The sequence below is a fragment of the Euprymna scolopes genome, chromosome 23, assembly GCF_053919585.1.
Source record: "Euprymna scolopes isolate OS-2025 chromosome 23, ASM5391958v1, whole genome shotgun sequence".
Lineage (NCBI taxonomy): Eukaryota > Metazoa > Mollusca > Cephalopoda > Sepiida > Sepiolidae > Euprymna > Euprymna scolopes.
The window spans coordinates 117,704,565-117,723,123 of NC_136504.1; the positions used below are offsets into that span (position 1 = coordinate 117,704,565).

Consider the following 18,559-nt stretch of genomic DNA (forward strand, 5'->3'; position numbering starts at 1 on the left):
TTCAATCTATGGTCCCCCCTCGCCAAACTTTCACAAGAAACACTCGTCTAGCTGTAAACACTATCAATAATTTCCCCCACTCTTTATCTGTGCCTAAACCTAAACATAGATTCCATGAACAAAGCTTCTTTCTTAGAACTGCACGCCTGTGGAATTGTCTTCCGTTTTCCTGCTTTCCGGCTGACTACAATATGGTTGTGTTCAAGTCTAAGGTAAATAAGTTCTTGATGAGCCGTTCCATATAAGTTATTAAATTTACCAAATTTTCATTACTAATGATTACTATATTGACCAACTTCTACTGTACACTCTTTAACCCTTATCCTTGAGTGGCCTCTGTGGTGATGCCTTTTGTAAAAAAAAAAAAAAAAAAAAAAAAAAAAACCACGTTGAAGCCATTCTTAACATCGCTTCGTCCTTGTGCCAATATTCTCTACCCGAGCGCTAGTTTTCTTTTATAAACGTCTATTTGTTTGTTTATTTATTTGTATGTATGTCTACTAACAACTTTGAGAAAACCGATATCGTTTTAAACCACGAACTTTCGGCCGACAAATATCGAAAAATTGGCCAAAAAAATTAATTCCTTCACCCTCTACATCTATCACCCTATCTACAAGGTGAGGTCGCTTTTTTCGTTGATATTTTCGCAAGTCATCCCGTCTTTTCGATTGACTGGCCTTCATTCCGACGTTCGCCACTTCTGGTTTTGTGATGAACGCAACGGCCGACACGTCACGCTTTTTTTCATGTTCTTTTCCTCCTTCGCGGTATGGCTTCGACATATTTAGTGTTCTCTCTTGTAATTGTGAGACTAACCGTAGCCCTCGGCGCAAGAGGGTCCGTGTGTTCCTGGCGTGTGGGGTGGTGGCTGATCCTGTGGTCGGGGCAGCGGACGAAAAAGTTTCAAGATGGCGCCTGCCTGCTTTTATTAAAGACGGAATTTCGCAGGATCGCGCGAGATCTTGCGGGGATGCAAATTAGCTAGGCCATCTTGAGGAATAAAAATCGGTCCATTGGAGGTGCGAGGGAGTCGGGTTCTGACGTTCGTGGCGATCAGTACAGTGACCGTTGGGTTCCGTTTCTATTCGTGCAGTCAGCTGAGCTTTGTTAGTTACCTTCGCGCCGTGGCTGTCATTGTTTGTTGGTTCGCTGTGTGTTGCCATGGTTCTTCAGTGAAACGCTTCGTCGCCCACAACGAGACTCCCCGTCTCCTACACAAGATACTCATACAAGCTATTTCGGCCCCCCCACTCCGAACTTGGTTTTCTTTTCTTCAATGGCGGATAGGTTCGATCTAAAGTTGATACTGGAATTCGACGGATCCGACCCGGTACTCAGCTGGGTTGAGAAGGTCGAGTTACATTGTCAGTTGTCCGGCGTGAAAAATGTCGAGCGCGTGATTCCCCTGCGGCTGACCGGCGGGGCCTTCGCTGTATATCAGCAACTCAGCACTGAGGAGAAGTGTGACTACTCGAGTATCAAGGCGGCGTTGTACAAGGCGTTCGCCACTGACCCCGCCACTGCATGGGAGCAGTTTGAGACGAGGTCTATACGCTTGGGCGAAACTGTGGACGTGTATCTCGCCGAACTTAAGAAGCTGACGGTGTTGTTCGGCGGTCTTCCCAAGAGGGCCCTAGCCTACAAATTCCTGTCAGGTCTCCCCGCTGGAGCAAAGCAGCTCCTGCGAGCAACCTCTACCATGTCCTCACTACCGCTGAGTGACCTAGTGGACAGAGCCAGGACAATAATGAAGGATGACTCGACGGTGCAGGAACCGGTAGTCGCCGTCACACAGGCCCCACCAAGTGGCGAAGGACCGTCTCAGGGACCCAGCCCGCAAGGTGATGTCATCTGCTACAGATGCAACGGGCGGGGCCACATGGCAAGAAATTGTAGAAGGCGGTCGACGGCTGTTCGCTGCTACTGCTGTAACAAGACTGGGCACATGGCCCGAGACTGTGCGGGAAACGGGGATGGGGACAAGGTGCCAGTGCCGACCTCTTCCCCGAACAGAAAATAAACAAGGCGCTCCCTGTCATTCAGGTCCGAGTTAATGACACGTTATGTTCAGCCCTCCTTGATTCCGGTTGCTCCCGCACCATAGTGTGTGCGGACTTCTGTCAAACAAAGTGGCAGAGTACCGTATGCCCGACCAGATAAGGCCTGCATATGAAAGCGAGCTCCGTGAATGGATTAAGAACGGTTGGCTGATTCCATACCCCTACGACAAACTTGGACCCCCCAAGGGCCTGATACCGCTGATGGCAGTTGCCCATCTAACAAGTCAAAGGTGAGGCCGGTAATGGACTACCGTGAGTTGAATGCGCATGTTGATGCGTTCACAGCGGACGCCGACGTCTGTGCCAGCAAGCTGCGAGAGTGGCGCCGGCAGGGGTCCAATGTGTCCCTACTGGACTTGAGAAAAGCATACTTGCAGGTCCGGATCGGCGAGGCGATGTGGCCTTTCCAGACAGTGATGTTTTCCGGGAAGAGATACTGTCTTACGCGACTCGGATTTGGGCTAAACGTAGCACCCCAGATAATGAAAGCTATCGTCAATGCCGTGTTGTCACAAGAAGAATGGATCAGAAAGGGAACCTCGGCATATATTGACGATATATACGTGAACGAAGATATCGTGTCATCTTCGCGCGTAAGATCCAAACTTGCCGAGTTTGGTCTAAACTGCAAGGACTCTGAGCGGCTTGAGGATGGCGCCCGCATATTGGGCTTGAGCGTTCAAGAGGAGCGAGGGATCCTGAAGTGGAGGCGTGGAACCGCAGTTCCCGACGTACCCGACGTTTACACAAGACGTGCCGTGTTCTCCCTGTGCGGGAAACTTGTAGGGCACCTTCCAGTATGCGGATGGGTTCGTGCGGCGACAGGCGTCATAAAAAGGAGGGCAAATGCAGTCACTAAAGGCTGGGATGATGAGATAACCAATGAACTATTGGTTCGAATGTTAAAGGAGACCGTCGCTAGTGTGAAAAAGAATGACCCCGCCACAGGGGACTGGTGCGTGCAGGGAGACGAACTGAGCGTGTGGGTGGACGCAAGTTCTCTAGCGATCGGTGTAGTTTTGGAGAAAGATGGGGCCGTAGTTGAGGATGCCTGCTGGCTGCGACCGGCGAATGATGCTGCCCATATCAACCTGGCAGAACTCGACACTGTAATAAAGGGCATTAACCTCGCACTTCAATGGGAAGTGAAGAAACTGCGTGTGCACACTGACTCACTTTGCGTGCACCACTGGGTGTCAGACACACTCACGAGCAAGGCCAGGGCATGCACCAAGGCAGCCAGCGAAATGCTGATAAGACGGAGGCTGGAGACTGTGAAAAAACTGGTGACGGAGTACAACCTGTCCGTAGACGTAGTGCTCGTCACCTCGGACTACAACCTCGCCGACAAGCTCACTCGGGTACCACGGAGATGGTATGAGGCTATGAAGAAAGAAGCTAAGCCATTGCCTCTGTGTGCTGCCTCCGTCGAGGAGGACGAAATCAGGAAGATACATCACGACAGTGGGCACCCCGGAGTACAACGGACCTACTACTTTGTGAAGTTGGCTAGACCATCAATACCAAAAAGCGCAGTAAGAGCAGTGGTCAGGGAGTGCAAAACGTGCCAGTCCATCGACCCCGCCCCAGCCAGATGGCGGAAAGGACAGCTGGGAGTGGACGCGACTTGGAGTCGGTTGGGTATGGATATAACCCACTACGGCAGCCAACACTTCCTCACGCTTATAGACTGCGGGCCAACGAGGTTCGCGATTTGGCGCCAATTAGCGAGGCAGGATTCCACCAGTGTCATCCACGAATTGGAATCCATATTCTACGAAAGGGGGCCGCCTGAGGAGATCCTCACGGATAAAGACACGGCGTTCTGCAGCAGGGAATTTAGGCATTTTATGGACAACTGGGGGATCCGCCTTCGACACCGATGCGCGTATGTGCCGAGCGGCAACGGCATAGCGGAGCGGTGCCACCGAACCGTGAAGAGGATCGCGGCCAGGAAGAAGTGTACGATCGCGGAGGCGGTTTACAGATACAACACAACGCCTAAGGACGCCGTGACTGGCGGCAGTGCGCCCGCTGATGCGATTCATCACTACCACGTGCGCGTCAAGGACGTTGAAGTGTGTCTACCCAATCAACGAGAACCCCAGGGGACGTACCAAGTGGGAGACACCGTCTGGGTGAAGCCACCCGGCGGCCGGTGCACCAGCAGCTTTTGGAGGGGGCGGGTCACCGGCGTCATCAGTGAACAGGCCATACTAGTTGATGATACTCCGCGCCACGTAAGGGATGTCCGGCCCGCTGTAAGCGCTGACCAATCGGCGAGCAGTGGAAGTAGCGAGTCATCCGACGATGAGCGATGGATCCAACCCATGCCCCACGAACCTGGTGACTCAACTGCGAGCAGTGGAAGGAGCGAGTCATCCGACGATGAGCGATGGATCCAACCTGTGCCCCACGAACCTGATGACTCAACTGCGAGCTCTAATGCTGATGCTGATGCTGCCGATGACACTTCTGAGAGCTCCGATGAGGAAGTCCCGGCAATACCCCTCCGCAGGAGTGCTCGAATCAAACGGCCACGTCCGCCGTGTCACGTATGTGATCTGGAGACCAGGGGGGAGTGTGAGACTAACTGTAGCCCTCGGCGCAAGAGGGTCCGTGTGTGCCTGGCGTGTGGGGTGGTGGCTGATCCTGTGGTCGGGGCAGCGGACGAAAGAGTTTCAAGATGGCGCCTGCCTGCTTTTATTAGAGACGGAATCTCGCAAGATTGCGCGAGATCTCGCGGGGATGCAAATTAGCTAGGCCATCTTGAGGAATAAAAATCGGTCCATTGGAGGTGCGAGGGAGTCGGGTTCTGACGTCCGTGGCGATCAGTACAGTGACCGTTGGGTTCCGTTTCTATTCATGCAGTCAGCTGAGCTTTGCTAGTTACCTTCGCGCCGTGGCTGTCATTGTGTGTTGCCATGGTTCTTCAGTGAAACGCTTCGTCGCCCACGACGAGACTCCCCGTCTCCTACACAAGATACTCATACAGTAATTTGTATGTTACATAGTGTGTTTTTAGACACAGAAGGAAATACAGAGACTAGGAATTAATCGCAAAGGGTAGAATTTGCTGCAAAATTCTTGACGAAGAGTTTTTCTTTGTCACATACTTACGAAATTACTTCCGCTTCCGCTTTATCCTATCCTTTTTGGTTAATATATCTTTCTTACACCTAATCCGTGTTCCATGTTTTCCTTCCGTGGTTACAACCTTGGCTCAACATCACATATTTAAGTGTATTTTGCAATCGAACAACGCCAGGCGACTTGCTAGTAATCAATAAAACAACACATTCACAAAGTGGTTCAGTGGGGGAAGAGGTGGTTGGTTACCTTTAATGCATCTAAGACCAAGCTCCTATCCTTACATCATCCCCCATCTGGAATCAATTTACATAAATGGCTCTCGCTAGGGGAGGCCCCATGTTTTGATAAGCTTCTGGGTTTGACCTTTACTCCTGATCTGAAATGGAACACATACATCAAGTCTGTGGCCAAGGTCGCTGGGAAAATGGTGGGATCCTTCTACCGCTCCAGAAGATATCTCACTAATGATGCAATTCTCTATCTGTATAAAAGCCAAGTACATCCAAGGATGGAGTACTGCTGTCACATCTGGGCAGGAGCTGCTAAAAACAGTCTATCCTGCCTTGACAGAGTACAAAATAGACTTTGTGACTTGGTAGGGGATGACCTTTTCTCTTCCCTGCAACCTCTCTCCCACAGAACAGACGTTGCTAGCCTGTCTGTTTTATCATTATTTCCATGGCAAGTGCTCGTCTGAGCTCCATTCGCTGCCCCCCCCCGCCAATCCTTCACAAAAAACACCCGACTAGCTAAAACCACTGTCAATAATTTTCGTCACTCTTTATCCGTGCCTAAATCAAAACGTAGATTCCATGAACAAAGCTTCTTTCTCAGAACTGCACGGCTATGGAACTCTCTGCCGTTGCCTGTTTCCCCCCCTGAATTCAACTTTGATGTCTTCAAGTCCAACACAAACAAATTCCTGATGAACCGCCCCCTTAAGTAATGACACTTTATCAAATCCCCAATACTAACTATTACTACGATACTATCCCACTGATTAGTGTAAACACTATAACCCTTATCCGTGAATGGCTCCTGGGCCTTGATAAGTGTTGACCCCCATGTAAAAAAAAAAAAGAAAAAATTAAGAAAAACAAATTAAATATTACAATAATAATAATACGTGATCTAAACTTCCTGACGTAATATGTTTTGGATTTCTGGGATACACGAACTAAGAAAGAATACGGGATTTTGAGTGGAAATTTTATTCATTCATAAAACAAAATAAAATTAAACAAAAATCTTTAGTGTTATATTGACTTCGTTTCGTCAGAAAAATTTAGAAGTCACTGTAGAGCTGTGAAACAGCGAAACAGTACAGTATGTGGGTGACTATATATATATATATATATATATATATATATATATATATATATATATATATATATATATATATATATTTTCCCCCTTGTACACATGTTTGTGAATTATTCCATGGATTTCTGCCTTTGGATTATTATGGACCATCTTCTTCCAATTTCGGGATTTCCTTGGATTTTACTTGAACAAATGGAAATTCTTTTAACTTTCTTGAAGTTTTACTTATGGATTTTACCGTCACTGGATTTTTTATCTCCCACCAGACTATCCATTCATGTGTAATCACCTTTTTCTTTACCATATTCCCTCTGCTTCACTTTTTTTGTTTTCAAGTAAGATTTTTGACTTACTTGTTGTTTCATCAAATACTTCTGCATGCAAAATCCGATCCCGTATTTTGCTAATTCCTACCCTCTGATGAGAAGGAGAGTATTTCTTCGAAACTCTGTGGATTAAGGACTATCCATTTATCCATTTATTATTTTTTCAGATTAAATATGCTTTTAACTCATTTCAAAGTGTTTTTAACATATTTTATTAACTGTTTGCTCACACACACACACACATATATATATATATATATATATATATATATATATATATATATATATATATATATATATATATACTAGCTGTACCCTGCCACGCGTTGCAGTGGCTCAATTTGGTGTAATGGAAAAATTTAATAAAAGAGAAAATGCATGTTTCTTATATTAGTACAGCAATCCACTGCAAAAAGTGAAAAAGAAGGCGAAACTGAAAAAAATGGTGCTCTTGCAGAATTTGATCTGGATCCTCGAGAGTTTCTGTCAATCATTCATGTTTTGGACTTGACCAACAATCAGTGGATGAAGCCGAACGTAGCAAAAATGTTGAAACGCTAAATGCTTTTTTTTTTGTTGTTTTAAAAAATGTGATTTAGTAATTAATATTTGGTTGATGGTGGGGGAGGGGGGTTACTATACACAGATTCGAAAAAGTCGTCCAAAAACAAATAAATGAAAGCAAAGGTAAGGTAATTTACGTTTCTACCTAATTGGATAATTGTTTAGTGTTTTTATGTAATGTAAAATGTTTAATTGGCTCAAAAAACAGAAATGGTCGCGAATTCTGTTGAATACGTTAAGTTTGGGAAAGTAAGTTGAAAACTAAAAACTATACAAAACAGTGTCTGAAACTCACCGAACATATGTTACCATGACATAGGCTGGCATAATGGATAGGTTTCTGACAGTATTTTGTATAGTTTTTTTAGTTTTAACTCACTTTCTCTAACTTAAAGTAATCAACAGTGTCCACCACCATTTGTAGCTTTCAAATACACCAATAAACACTGTTTTTCGAGCCGACTAAACGTTACATTAAATGAAAAGGGTTTATATTACTAAACACAGATACAAAGAAGTTGTCAAAAAATAAATATATAACAAATAAATGTTATCAAAGGCAAGAAAAGTAAGTGTTCTACCTAACTGGATAAGGTTTTAGTGTTTTTATGTAATGTATAATCGGTTCAAAAACATTCAATGTTTATCGGTATATCTGAAAAATACAAATGGCGGCAGACTGTATCGAACATGTTAAGTTTGGGGAAATTTTGGGAAAATGAGTTTAAACTAAAAATACTGTTAGGAACTCACTCAATATATGTTACCATGATGTAGGCTGGCATATAATCGGTGGTTTTAAACTTTTGCTCGATACAGGTGACGACTTTTAAAAATCCCTTTTAGTGATTACCTGGTGTGAGGATATTTGTACAACTAAACGGCAAATCTGCTCAAAAAAATCCGGTATTATTTTACTTTAAGGCCCGTTTCACGTTCATATATAACGAAATATTTTATTGTAGATTTCGGTGTGCTAAAAACGAATCTGCAAACCGTTTACGTAGCAAAAAAAAAGTTTTCATGACATTCATGAAATTACTTTTTCGAAAAGTGGGTGATCACTTTTCAATGTAAATTTAACTTAGAAAGAGCACCCACTTTCTAGCCACCTGAGAGAGGGGCATTTTTCTGTTTCTTGGCTAAAAAGTTTTTTGTTTGATTTCTTTTGCATGGTAATAACCCCTGAACTCTGGGACTATTTTCCATTTAACAGCCGTAGCCTTCGTTTACGCTATGCGTAAGCATAAACGAAAGCCGTTTAGCCAATAAACATGGGAAAAAATCCCCCCTCTCTCAGGTGGCTAGAAAGTGGGTGCTCATTTTAAGTTAAATTTACATGGAAAAGTGATCGCCACTTTTTCGAATAAGTAATTTCTTCATATCATAAAAACTATTTTTTTGTGACGGAAACGGTTTGCAGATTCGTTTTTAGCACACCAAAATCTACAAAATAAAATTTGTTATTTATGAACGTGAGACGCACAGCCCTTAATGGAAAATTATATAAAAAATCCGGGGGAAAATAGTTTTCAATAAAAACAGCAAATGAATTCGATAGAAAAAAATGGATGCTATTTTTTTTTTCTTTCTGTGTGTTTCTTGGCTTAAAAGTCTTTTTGTTTGATTTCTTTTGCATGGTATTAACCCCTGAACTCTGGGACTATTTTCCATTTCACAGACGTAGCCTTTGTTTATGCTATGCGTGAGCATAAACGAAAACTGTTAAATATGCATTCGCGTACCAAACTGCCGTGTAAAAAAAACCTTTAAGCCAATAAACACGAAAATAAATGCCTCTTCCTCAGGTGGCCAGAAAGTGGGTGCTCATTTTAAGTTAAATTTAGATGGAAAAGTGATCACCCACTTTTCGGAAAAAAAAATTTCTTCAGATCATGAAAACTATTTTGATACTCCTTGGGCGTTGAGTTTCATGGCGACCTACAGAATTATTTAATGGTCGTTCCCTTAGTACCCCCCTAGTCGAGGCTAACGCATGCGCACGTAACATTTTTTATTTATTTACTTACGTGGTGGAGTTTCTATACTGATAGGTTTTTTGAAATTTTTTCACTGGATTATTATTGATTGATCATTAACCAGATTATGAAAAAAAATTGAAAAAAAAAAAAATCATTTCAACATTTGAAAGGGATACTCACTTTTTAGTTACCACGTTCTGGTAAATCGGTCACTTTTTATTTATTTATTTTTTTTTTTCTAAATACGGAAGTGTCTTCGGGAGATATAAAATGGTCGCATGTTGACGAAGCAATGTATCGGGAGGCGTACGGGATTAAAAATTATTGGTAAATTTTTAGATTAGGTCCACCTCCTCAATTTTCTTTTAAATGACGACTTGAAATGGTTTTCGACTATGCTGAATACGAAAATCGCATCGAAATTTTGCAGAAATAAGTAGTTATCAAGATATAAAAAGTTGTATTATGCATTGTAATCTTTGGCGGCCATCTTTTTTACGTGTGTGTATTTGTTTATGGCGCGTGTGCACGTAAAAAGATGGCCGCCGAAGAATACAATGCATAATGCAACTATTTATTTCCGCAAAATTTCAATGCGATTTGCGTGTTCAGCATACTCGGAAACCTATAAATGTCGTCATTGAAAGGAAAATTGTGGAGGTGGACCTAATCTAAACAAATACCAAATTATTAAACATTTCTCCAGCATGTTAGTGAAATTTATAATACTTTTAAAAAAATTAAAAAGAAACAAAACAAAAGTTTTGAAAAAAAACTCACCTTTCACAAAAACAATTTTTAAAAAAAATCACAAACTGACTAAATAAGTAAAAAAAAAAATAATTAAAAATCTCGAAACTTTATTTTCATGAAAACAATAAAAAAAAAGTCCTGTTCTCTCTATTTTTTTTCTTTGAGAAACAAATATATTTCTGACTTACAAATGCGGTAGAGGCACATATTATTTTTACTTTCTATGGTTTTGATATACCGCGTTTTTATTGCTTACAAAATGGGTGACTGATTTATCAGAACGTTGTAACTAAAAAGTGAGCACCACTTTCAAATGTCGAAATAATGATTTCTTTTTTACATTTTTTTTTTTTAATAATCTGTTTAATTAGTGTCCAATCAATAATAATCCAGTGAAAAAAAATTCCAAAAACCTATAAGTATAGAAATTAAGCATGGGAGTAATGTTTGTACAACAACGTAACGTCGCCTTTCGCACTTTTACAAACATTTTTTTAAAAAAGTAACTAAACCATTTATTGATAATTTGTCACGTGTACAAACATTTATTTATTTACGTAGGCTTAACTCCTTTCATGAATAAGAAAAGTTTTACCCTTTAAGAATAATAAAAGGAAAAAGTTACTGAACATTTATAAAAGGACTTCTTTTCATGAAGGCCAGAGGAATAGTTGGCCGAAAATTCGTGAAACAACAACAATAAATAAAAATGGTGCTAATGCAGAGAGCCGCGCTATTTTTTAAATCATATTTCCACGTTTAAATAACGTTTTACGATATGTTTTTTTTATTTATTTATTCAATTGTAAGGTTAAAGTACAGAATAGGTACAAAACATCCTTACCTCCCCATGTTAAGAATGACTTTTTAAATAATAATATTATTTCAGCACGGATCACTCTCTGCATGAGTAATCTTATATATAAAAAAAAAAACTCAAAAGCAAGCAACAAACTTTTTTTTTGGGCCTTATATAATAAAGAAAAGATGTGTAAATTAAAAAATTTGGAAGATAAACAAATGAAATATGTTTTTTTTTTTTTTTACTTATCGAGTTAACAGAAAATTAAACCTTTCGTCAATTCGTGGCTGTGAAATGAATCGAACCGGAAGTTCAGTTTTATCAACAGAACAGATTCGCAGAAACGATAAATAAATATATTTATTTTATTTAATATTTTAATTTTAATTAGGTAAATTTATTTTAATAACATAAAAACATACCTCGACTCTAAAAATGGGTTGTCTGAAAATTTCAAATAAATTGGTAACGTATAAACATGGTTTTATTTGTTTAGAACGAACCAACTTTACATTTTTATATATATATAGATATATAGTCCTAGATCCACGTAAATTCAGCAAATTGCACATTACGCCAACGGTGATCCTGAAAATCTGAGGCAGCTGATGGAAGACATGAAAATCTGGAGAGAGAATCACATTGGTCCTGGCAAGGATTCGAACTAGATAGACAGATAGTACGCATTAAATTAGGCTGTATTTTAGCGCGTCAAATGTCAAATAAAACATGAGTTGTCGAGTTATCAAAGTAAAGGTCGCCACCTCTAAAAAAACACTATATATTGAAACAACATTTAAATAATCGTTTCTATTGGTATTTTTAAGATTGCAAATAATTAAGGAACAAAAGCAATTTGTTTCGATTAATACCGTTTTACAGAGACATGAAGGAACACAGCATCGACAAACAGTGTTTTTAACTTTTTTTTAACGATTTTATTCATGCATAGAAACACAATGAAGATTTGAAGGTTTTGAAAGGTTTTATTTAGAGAGATATTTTTAATAGGGGGAGAGACCAATATTTAATTCTAATTACTTCTTAAGATATTTTTCTAATTAGTCTTAGGCCTGCGACATAAGGACAGAGTCTCATAGACAATATCCACTTAGATTTTCTCTACATGTCGCCCCTCTCGCTTCCGAACTGCGACTAACTTTAAAAATCCTAGTGTTTATCTTCTCGAAGGCGTTAATTCATCATCTTCCATATTTTGACACCTGCATTTATAGCACCTTATATCTACAGAAGTAACTCTTGATCTCTGCTTTAATAACTCCAGCTATATGTGGGTCTATTTCCGTTCGCCTGAATGTGTTGGATAAAGGGATTTAGAGATCGTGCACACACACAAATTTCAGGTCAGCAGAGAACAAAGAAAATACCATCTCGGATTTTGACACACATACTGACCTCAGAGAACAAAGAAAATACCATATCGGACTTGTACACATACATTGACCCCTGATAGAATAAAGAATGAATTTGTCAATAAAAGCAAGAGGCTCAACGAACAAAGAGAACACAGAAAAAGAGAAACGGAGAGAGAGAGAGAGAGAGAGAGAGAGAGAGAGAGAGAGAGAGAGAGAGAGAGAGAGACAGACACACGATCGTTACGTCGTTAGTTCGTCAACTACAATCTCACTTTTTCATCACTTCTGCTCGATATGTCCGACAACCACTTCAGGCAAAACATAAATTAAATGAAAAATAGTTTTATGTTTGTTAAACGCCTGGAACACGCTAGTGTATATATTTATTAGTAGCACGCATCTTCGTAGAAGTGCAACAGACATGATTATATATTAAGATTTTTGTTCCTTAGAAGCGTTGGTTGAGTTTGAATAAAATAAAATACGTATTACATACGTTTTAAGCAAAAACAACGCATTATTACAAAATAAACAGACATTTATTTTGTTTGAAATTTATATTGAAATTGATGAATATATTTTGAAGCACATTTCCGAGATTTAAAAAAACTACCGTAAAAACAACAAACGGACTTCTACTTTCTGATTCTCTGCTCCAACAATAACGTGATAAAAAAAGAAAGAAAAAAGACATACTGAAGATGAAGCTTTACTTCGAAATATATTTGTAATTTTCAACATAAATTTCAAACAAAATAAATATCTGTTATTTTGTATTAATGCGTTGTTTTCGCTTCAAACGTATTTAATACGTATTTATTTTATTCAAACTCAACCAGCGTTTCTAAGGAACAAAAATCTTAACGTGAATCCCGCGTGACCAGCGCACCGTTCCGAGAGTTAAAAGCCTACCGTAAAAACAACAAACGGACTTCTACTTTCTGATTCTCTGCCCCAACACCAACATGGCAAAAAAAAGAAAGAAAGACATACTGAAGGCGAGGCTTTGCTTCGAAATATATTTATGAATTTCGATATAAATTTCAAACAAAATAAATGTCTGTTTATTTTTTAATAAGGCGTTGTTTTGGCTTCAAACATATATAATACGTATTTTATTTATGATTATATATACTTAAGCGATAAACAGATGAATTGTTACAGAGAGACAGACTGTACAACACAAGTTGTCCTTAATGTAACCCTCACCGAAATACTAACATAATCTCTACTTACTGACGTAGGGCCCCAATACGCAACAGTAACAAAGAAGGCAAAGCTTGCGATGAGTCGATCTCTTTGGATTGAAAAGAACAATACCTTAGCTCGACACCGTATAAGAAGCGATCAAACTACGAGCATAGTGAAAAGAAAAGTAGCGTTTTTTATTCAATCCCGAGCAACGTCGGATGATCCTGCTAGTCATCATCATATCGTGTGAACCTGCAGATTCTATTGCTGGCATTTGTTTCCCCAATATTTTTCTAGTCAGATTTCTTTCTAGAAAGACATTGGGAATTACGACAGGTACCACATGAAGGTTGCCAATATCCTAAATGAAAGTGGCTTTTTGGAATAAACTTGATTCGAACTTGGGGCATCCAGGTCGTCAGTACGTGTCGTTGACCACTTGACCACCGTCACCTTCCTCCTTGCTAGTAAGATTTAAATAAACGATAAGAAAGTGAATACTTACTTTGTTTCCGGACGGTCACTATCATCAAATACCTCGTAACTGGTTCCAATCAGTGAGTATTTATTTTTATGGTGCGAGACGTCCGTTCCATTCTTCATGCGAAAATCGTCTTTTTTATCATTGCAGTCACCGCAGATTCCGGTCAGTTTGTTCTTGAAAGCCCTTGGCACCGTAACAGTGACAGTGCTTCTACCGTCGAATACAACATGTAGACCCCATTTTGTTCGTACATCGATTGATCGGCCCACGTAGTTGGCAGAGAATCCCAGGTAGTGGTCAATTGGCAAGGTTTCGTGGACACCATTTACCTGTAGCAAAATATACGTAGAAAATAGTAAATTACAATTGAACATTTCCTGTGGTTTATCGAATAACTATCTGACAATCCTTCCTCTCTTTTCTTCTATCTTGTTTATATGCTTGCTATGTTTTATTACATAACAAGGACAGTTTGAATGGAAACATTTGAGTGACACCAAAGTGTCAGAGGTGACCTCGTAACTTCCGGACAGATATTTTCTGTCTACTTTATGGTATTATATATTAGTTTTGGTCCCAGACAAAAGGAGGGTGGACCTGTAAATTCACCTTTGTCTGTTCGTCCGTTGTCTGTCCGCACGTTTCGCAATAACTACGCCTTGAAATTTTTAAAATTTTGCACAAACATTAAACAATATATGAGTAAAAAAGTAACAGAACGGGTTTTCCAGGAAAACTCCGGTTGCCCTACTAGGGGTGCCTTTCGGGTTAAAATGGCTTAAATTGAAACTTTTATGCTTATTTAAAACTTTCTGAAAAGTTGAAACTAACTGATTTCTATATACTATTGTTTGTCTATACTTCGCGATAACTCTTAGGTGTGCCCCAGGGGCTCTTTTAGGGTTAATAAAAACACTCCATTTTTGGGACTATTTTACCATATTTGTCAAATTTTTCTGTGTATGTCTATTTAGCAGTTTTGCATGGTGCTGAACTCAAATTTGAATATGTTAAAGCCTTGGGAGCTTTGGCGGCTAAATGGTGTGGGGGGGATGATGGACTTAGTCATTTCCTTTTTCTGCATAGTGCAGAACTCAAATTTAAATATGTTAAGGCCTTTGTTCATTTTCATCAGGATTTGACATCCCCTGGGAACTTTTGGGGTTTAATGAGGGGTGGGGGGCAAATGCTGAACTTAGTCATTTTTTATGCCTCGTTCACTGTGCACTCACGGGGGACCATGCATGCTTCCCTTGTTATTTTTATTTTCATAATTTGTGCATTCATTCCTTTTACGGACTGTTATCCTCATCTTCGTTGTTGTTTCTCTATGTTTCGACCAAATTATCCTTTGGCCTTCTTCAGATGATTAATCAATCCTACCAAAGCAGGCCAGAGGATTAGTTAGCCAAAACGTGATGAGACAACAACTATGGAAGGCAGTAATTACTGGGGGTACATATACAAGAATCAGCATTCCTATCCTGTCGCGGTTAACCAACTGAAGAAGGCCAGAGAATGAGTTGGCCGAAACGTGGTGAAACAACAATTATAAAGATAAGGATAACAGTCCTCAAAAAAGAATGAATTTTTTCTGGTAAAATTTCAAACAAAAAAAGAAGACGTGTCCATGGCGCCGTCCCAAATGTGGAGTGGGAGCGCACAATGTACCTGGTATATACTTACTTCTCACTGCAGGAAGATGTGAAACAAGGTCTAAAGGTGAAGATAATGCAGCGCCCCGAAATGGGAGAAATTTATACTATTAAAATTGCATTCCCCATAAGAGCACCCCAGGCAGTAAACAGTAAACTTACTCTGCCGAAATACTGGAGGCACCAGCCTGGGAGTAGGGCCTCCTAGGACAGCACGGGGCCAGAGATATAACTTAGTCAATAGGGAAAAGTGGTTCTGTTTCCTAAGATGCGGAAGAAAACCTGTAGCGAAACATGCTCTCTATCTGCCTGCCTTTCTCAACACACACACACACACACACACACACACACACACACACACACACACACACACACGCATATATATTTGATAATGAAAAAGATCTTTTTTATAAATTTTGACGTCACATCCCTATTATGCTATCTAGCATCTTCTCTCCTTATTTGATGAGAAGCATTAGGCTTCGAAATACCATAGTATAAGCAGTTCTCACTTACCAACACCCCTAATTGATGTATACTCTTATTGAATAAATGATTAAATCTATGTATATATTATATGGTTTTTACATCGTCACTTTCTTTCTTTATATATGTACCAGCATTTCAGCCCGGCTTTGCCCGGATGTTTGGAGGTGTATGTTGAGCAAAAAAAAAAAAAAGAAAGAAAAAAAAACGGTCAATTTTTAAAAACTTTTACTGCTATTATGACCTCCTTAACATTTATTGTTTTGGGCTCAAATCAAATTATTAAGTTAGATCTATGTCCAAGGAACCTATATCTACAATTTCAATTGTTCATATCCAAAATTGGCGGAGGAGTTTGGTAGAGTTCTCAAAGGTCAAATCGTTGAACTTTGACCCGTTAACAGCCAGATTTCTGTCCGAAAACCGATTACAAAGATTTTCCCAAATCTCAGTACCCTGTATATCAAATTTTGAGTCTGCAGACTGAAAATTGACAGAGTTATTGCGTAGGAAAATGTACGACACACAGAGACACACAGAGAGACACGTTCACTTGAATATATATATATATATATATATATATTAGGCAGCATTTTTTCTTTTATGCACGTTTCATTAAATAACACAGACAACTCTTGCTTGTTTTTCTTGTAATCCTCCTTTTCTCTTTGTCTTGTACATATATATATATTTCTTGTTAATTTTTTTAACGATAATTTGACTGCAAAGTCATCTAAGATGGCATGGATGACGAGATGGGGAGAACTGTTCCGACAGATGCTGCAAGTAAAGACCATATGTGGGGGTAACTCCACATATCAGACCTTGGTCAATGTAGGGGCAACCCTTCATACCAACAGTTACTATCCAGCTCCCATGTCCCACCTCTCGGGAGCTGGTCCCTCTTTTCTCTCCCCATCCCCCTCTCTCCACATTTAAAAACGGCCTTGTGCCTAATTTGCTCAGTGGGGAAGCAAATAAATACGTCAAAGTGTAATATCTGTTCTTCAGATGCTGCACTTCAATTTCTTGTCCTTTGTCAGTGGAGGAGAAATCCTTCACGATTGAGACAATTTTTATTTTTGTTCCTTTTCTCCACATTAAAAAAACGACCCTGGTGTCTAACTCTGTCCCGTGGGGAGGCATTGTAAATAGGAACACTTACAATTGGATAGTTTTTTATCATATTTTTTTGGGGGGGCCTTGAAGTAGTATTTTTTAGCTTTTTATATCAAATGGCTACACGGCTTGTCTGGAGCGATAAATAAATACCTATTATTCCCATTTCACAATTATCGGAAATCCCGGAATTTCCATGGATATTTCAACTCCTTAATTATCCCATTTACATAAGACTACATCAAACTAAATATAGCACGCATTTTAACCCCTTAAACCTAGCAACTGTGTTCCAGACTTCATAATCAAACTAAATATAGCACATATTTGAACCATTTACGCCTAGCAGCTGTGTTCTAAAATTTATAATGATCGGTTAATTAGTTTAGAGGTGAATGTTAACATACAAGTATATAAACATATACACATAATTAAACTATTTAGTCCTGACATTCCATGAGTGATATTTCTGAGAAAGGAAGAAGAATTTCAGTTTTCTACGTTGGAATTTATCCATGCGACTCTTATCATTGGACAGTTTTTTTTTGTTTGTTTTACGGCATATCAACCCTTTTCAGGTTATTTAATGACGAATCCAGTGATTTTGAAGAACAATTTTTTAATAGAGTATACTTGTTTTTTTTTTCAAGTCGGTTTCTATTTAAGCCATAGTTGGGACCCTAACAGGTACAACCACTCCGGGTCAGAGTGGACCTAGGAGCAATGGCAATTAAAGAGTGGCTCCACACTCACCAAAGCCCGCAAGCTGGGGGCTCAGGACGGTTGTAACAGAGCATGGACGCGCGTATGGCAGGTGTGTGCGAGTTGACGTCACGGCATGGAAAAAGGAAGAAAGATTATAAAAAGAACGTGTGAGCAGACCGATGATCAGGTTAGAGAGAGGACCAAGATAGACGTGTTACACACGTGTGGGCCGAGAACGTTAGGGAAAACGCGTACTAGACATGACCAAACAGGAAAATACCTGTAAAGGAATGTATATAAATAAACTTTGGTTGTTTCACTAAGTTGAATTCCTTTTCATCTGTTCCTTGCTACTAACTCTACATATGAACTTGTGTAACGTTACACAAGTCAATCAATTAATTAGTTAATCAATTAGTAAATACATTAATTAGTCGATCAATTAATTAGGCGATCAATTAATAAGTTAATCAATTAATTAGTCAATCAATTAATTAGTTAATCAATTAATAAGTAAATCAATTAATAGTCAATCAATTAATTAGTTAATCAATTAATTAGTTAATCAATTAATTAGTCGATCAATTAATTAGTTAATCAATTAATTAGTCAATCAATTAATTAGTCAATCAATTAA

The 18,559-nt window shown here is 39.6% G+C and overlaps 1 protein-coding gene across 1 annotated transcript in view; it reads right to left on the reverse strand.

Annotated features, from left to right (window-relative positions):
- LOC145245673 (zonadhesin-like) overlaps nucleotides 1-18,559 on the reverse strand; it is a 56,934-nt gene that overhangs the window by 21,061 nt on the left and 17,314 nt on the right. Inside the window, exon 4 of the mRNA XM_080107231.1 lies at nucleotides 13,979-14,286. Coding sequence (XP_079963357.1) covers nucleotides 13,979-14,286 — 308 coding nt within the window. The remainder of the gene's footprint in view (nucleotides 1-13,978; nucleotides 14,287-18,559) is intronic.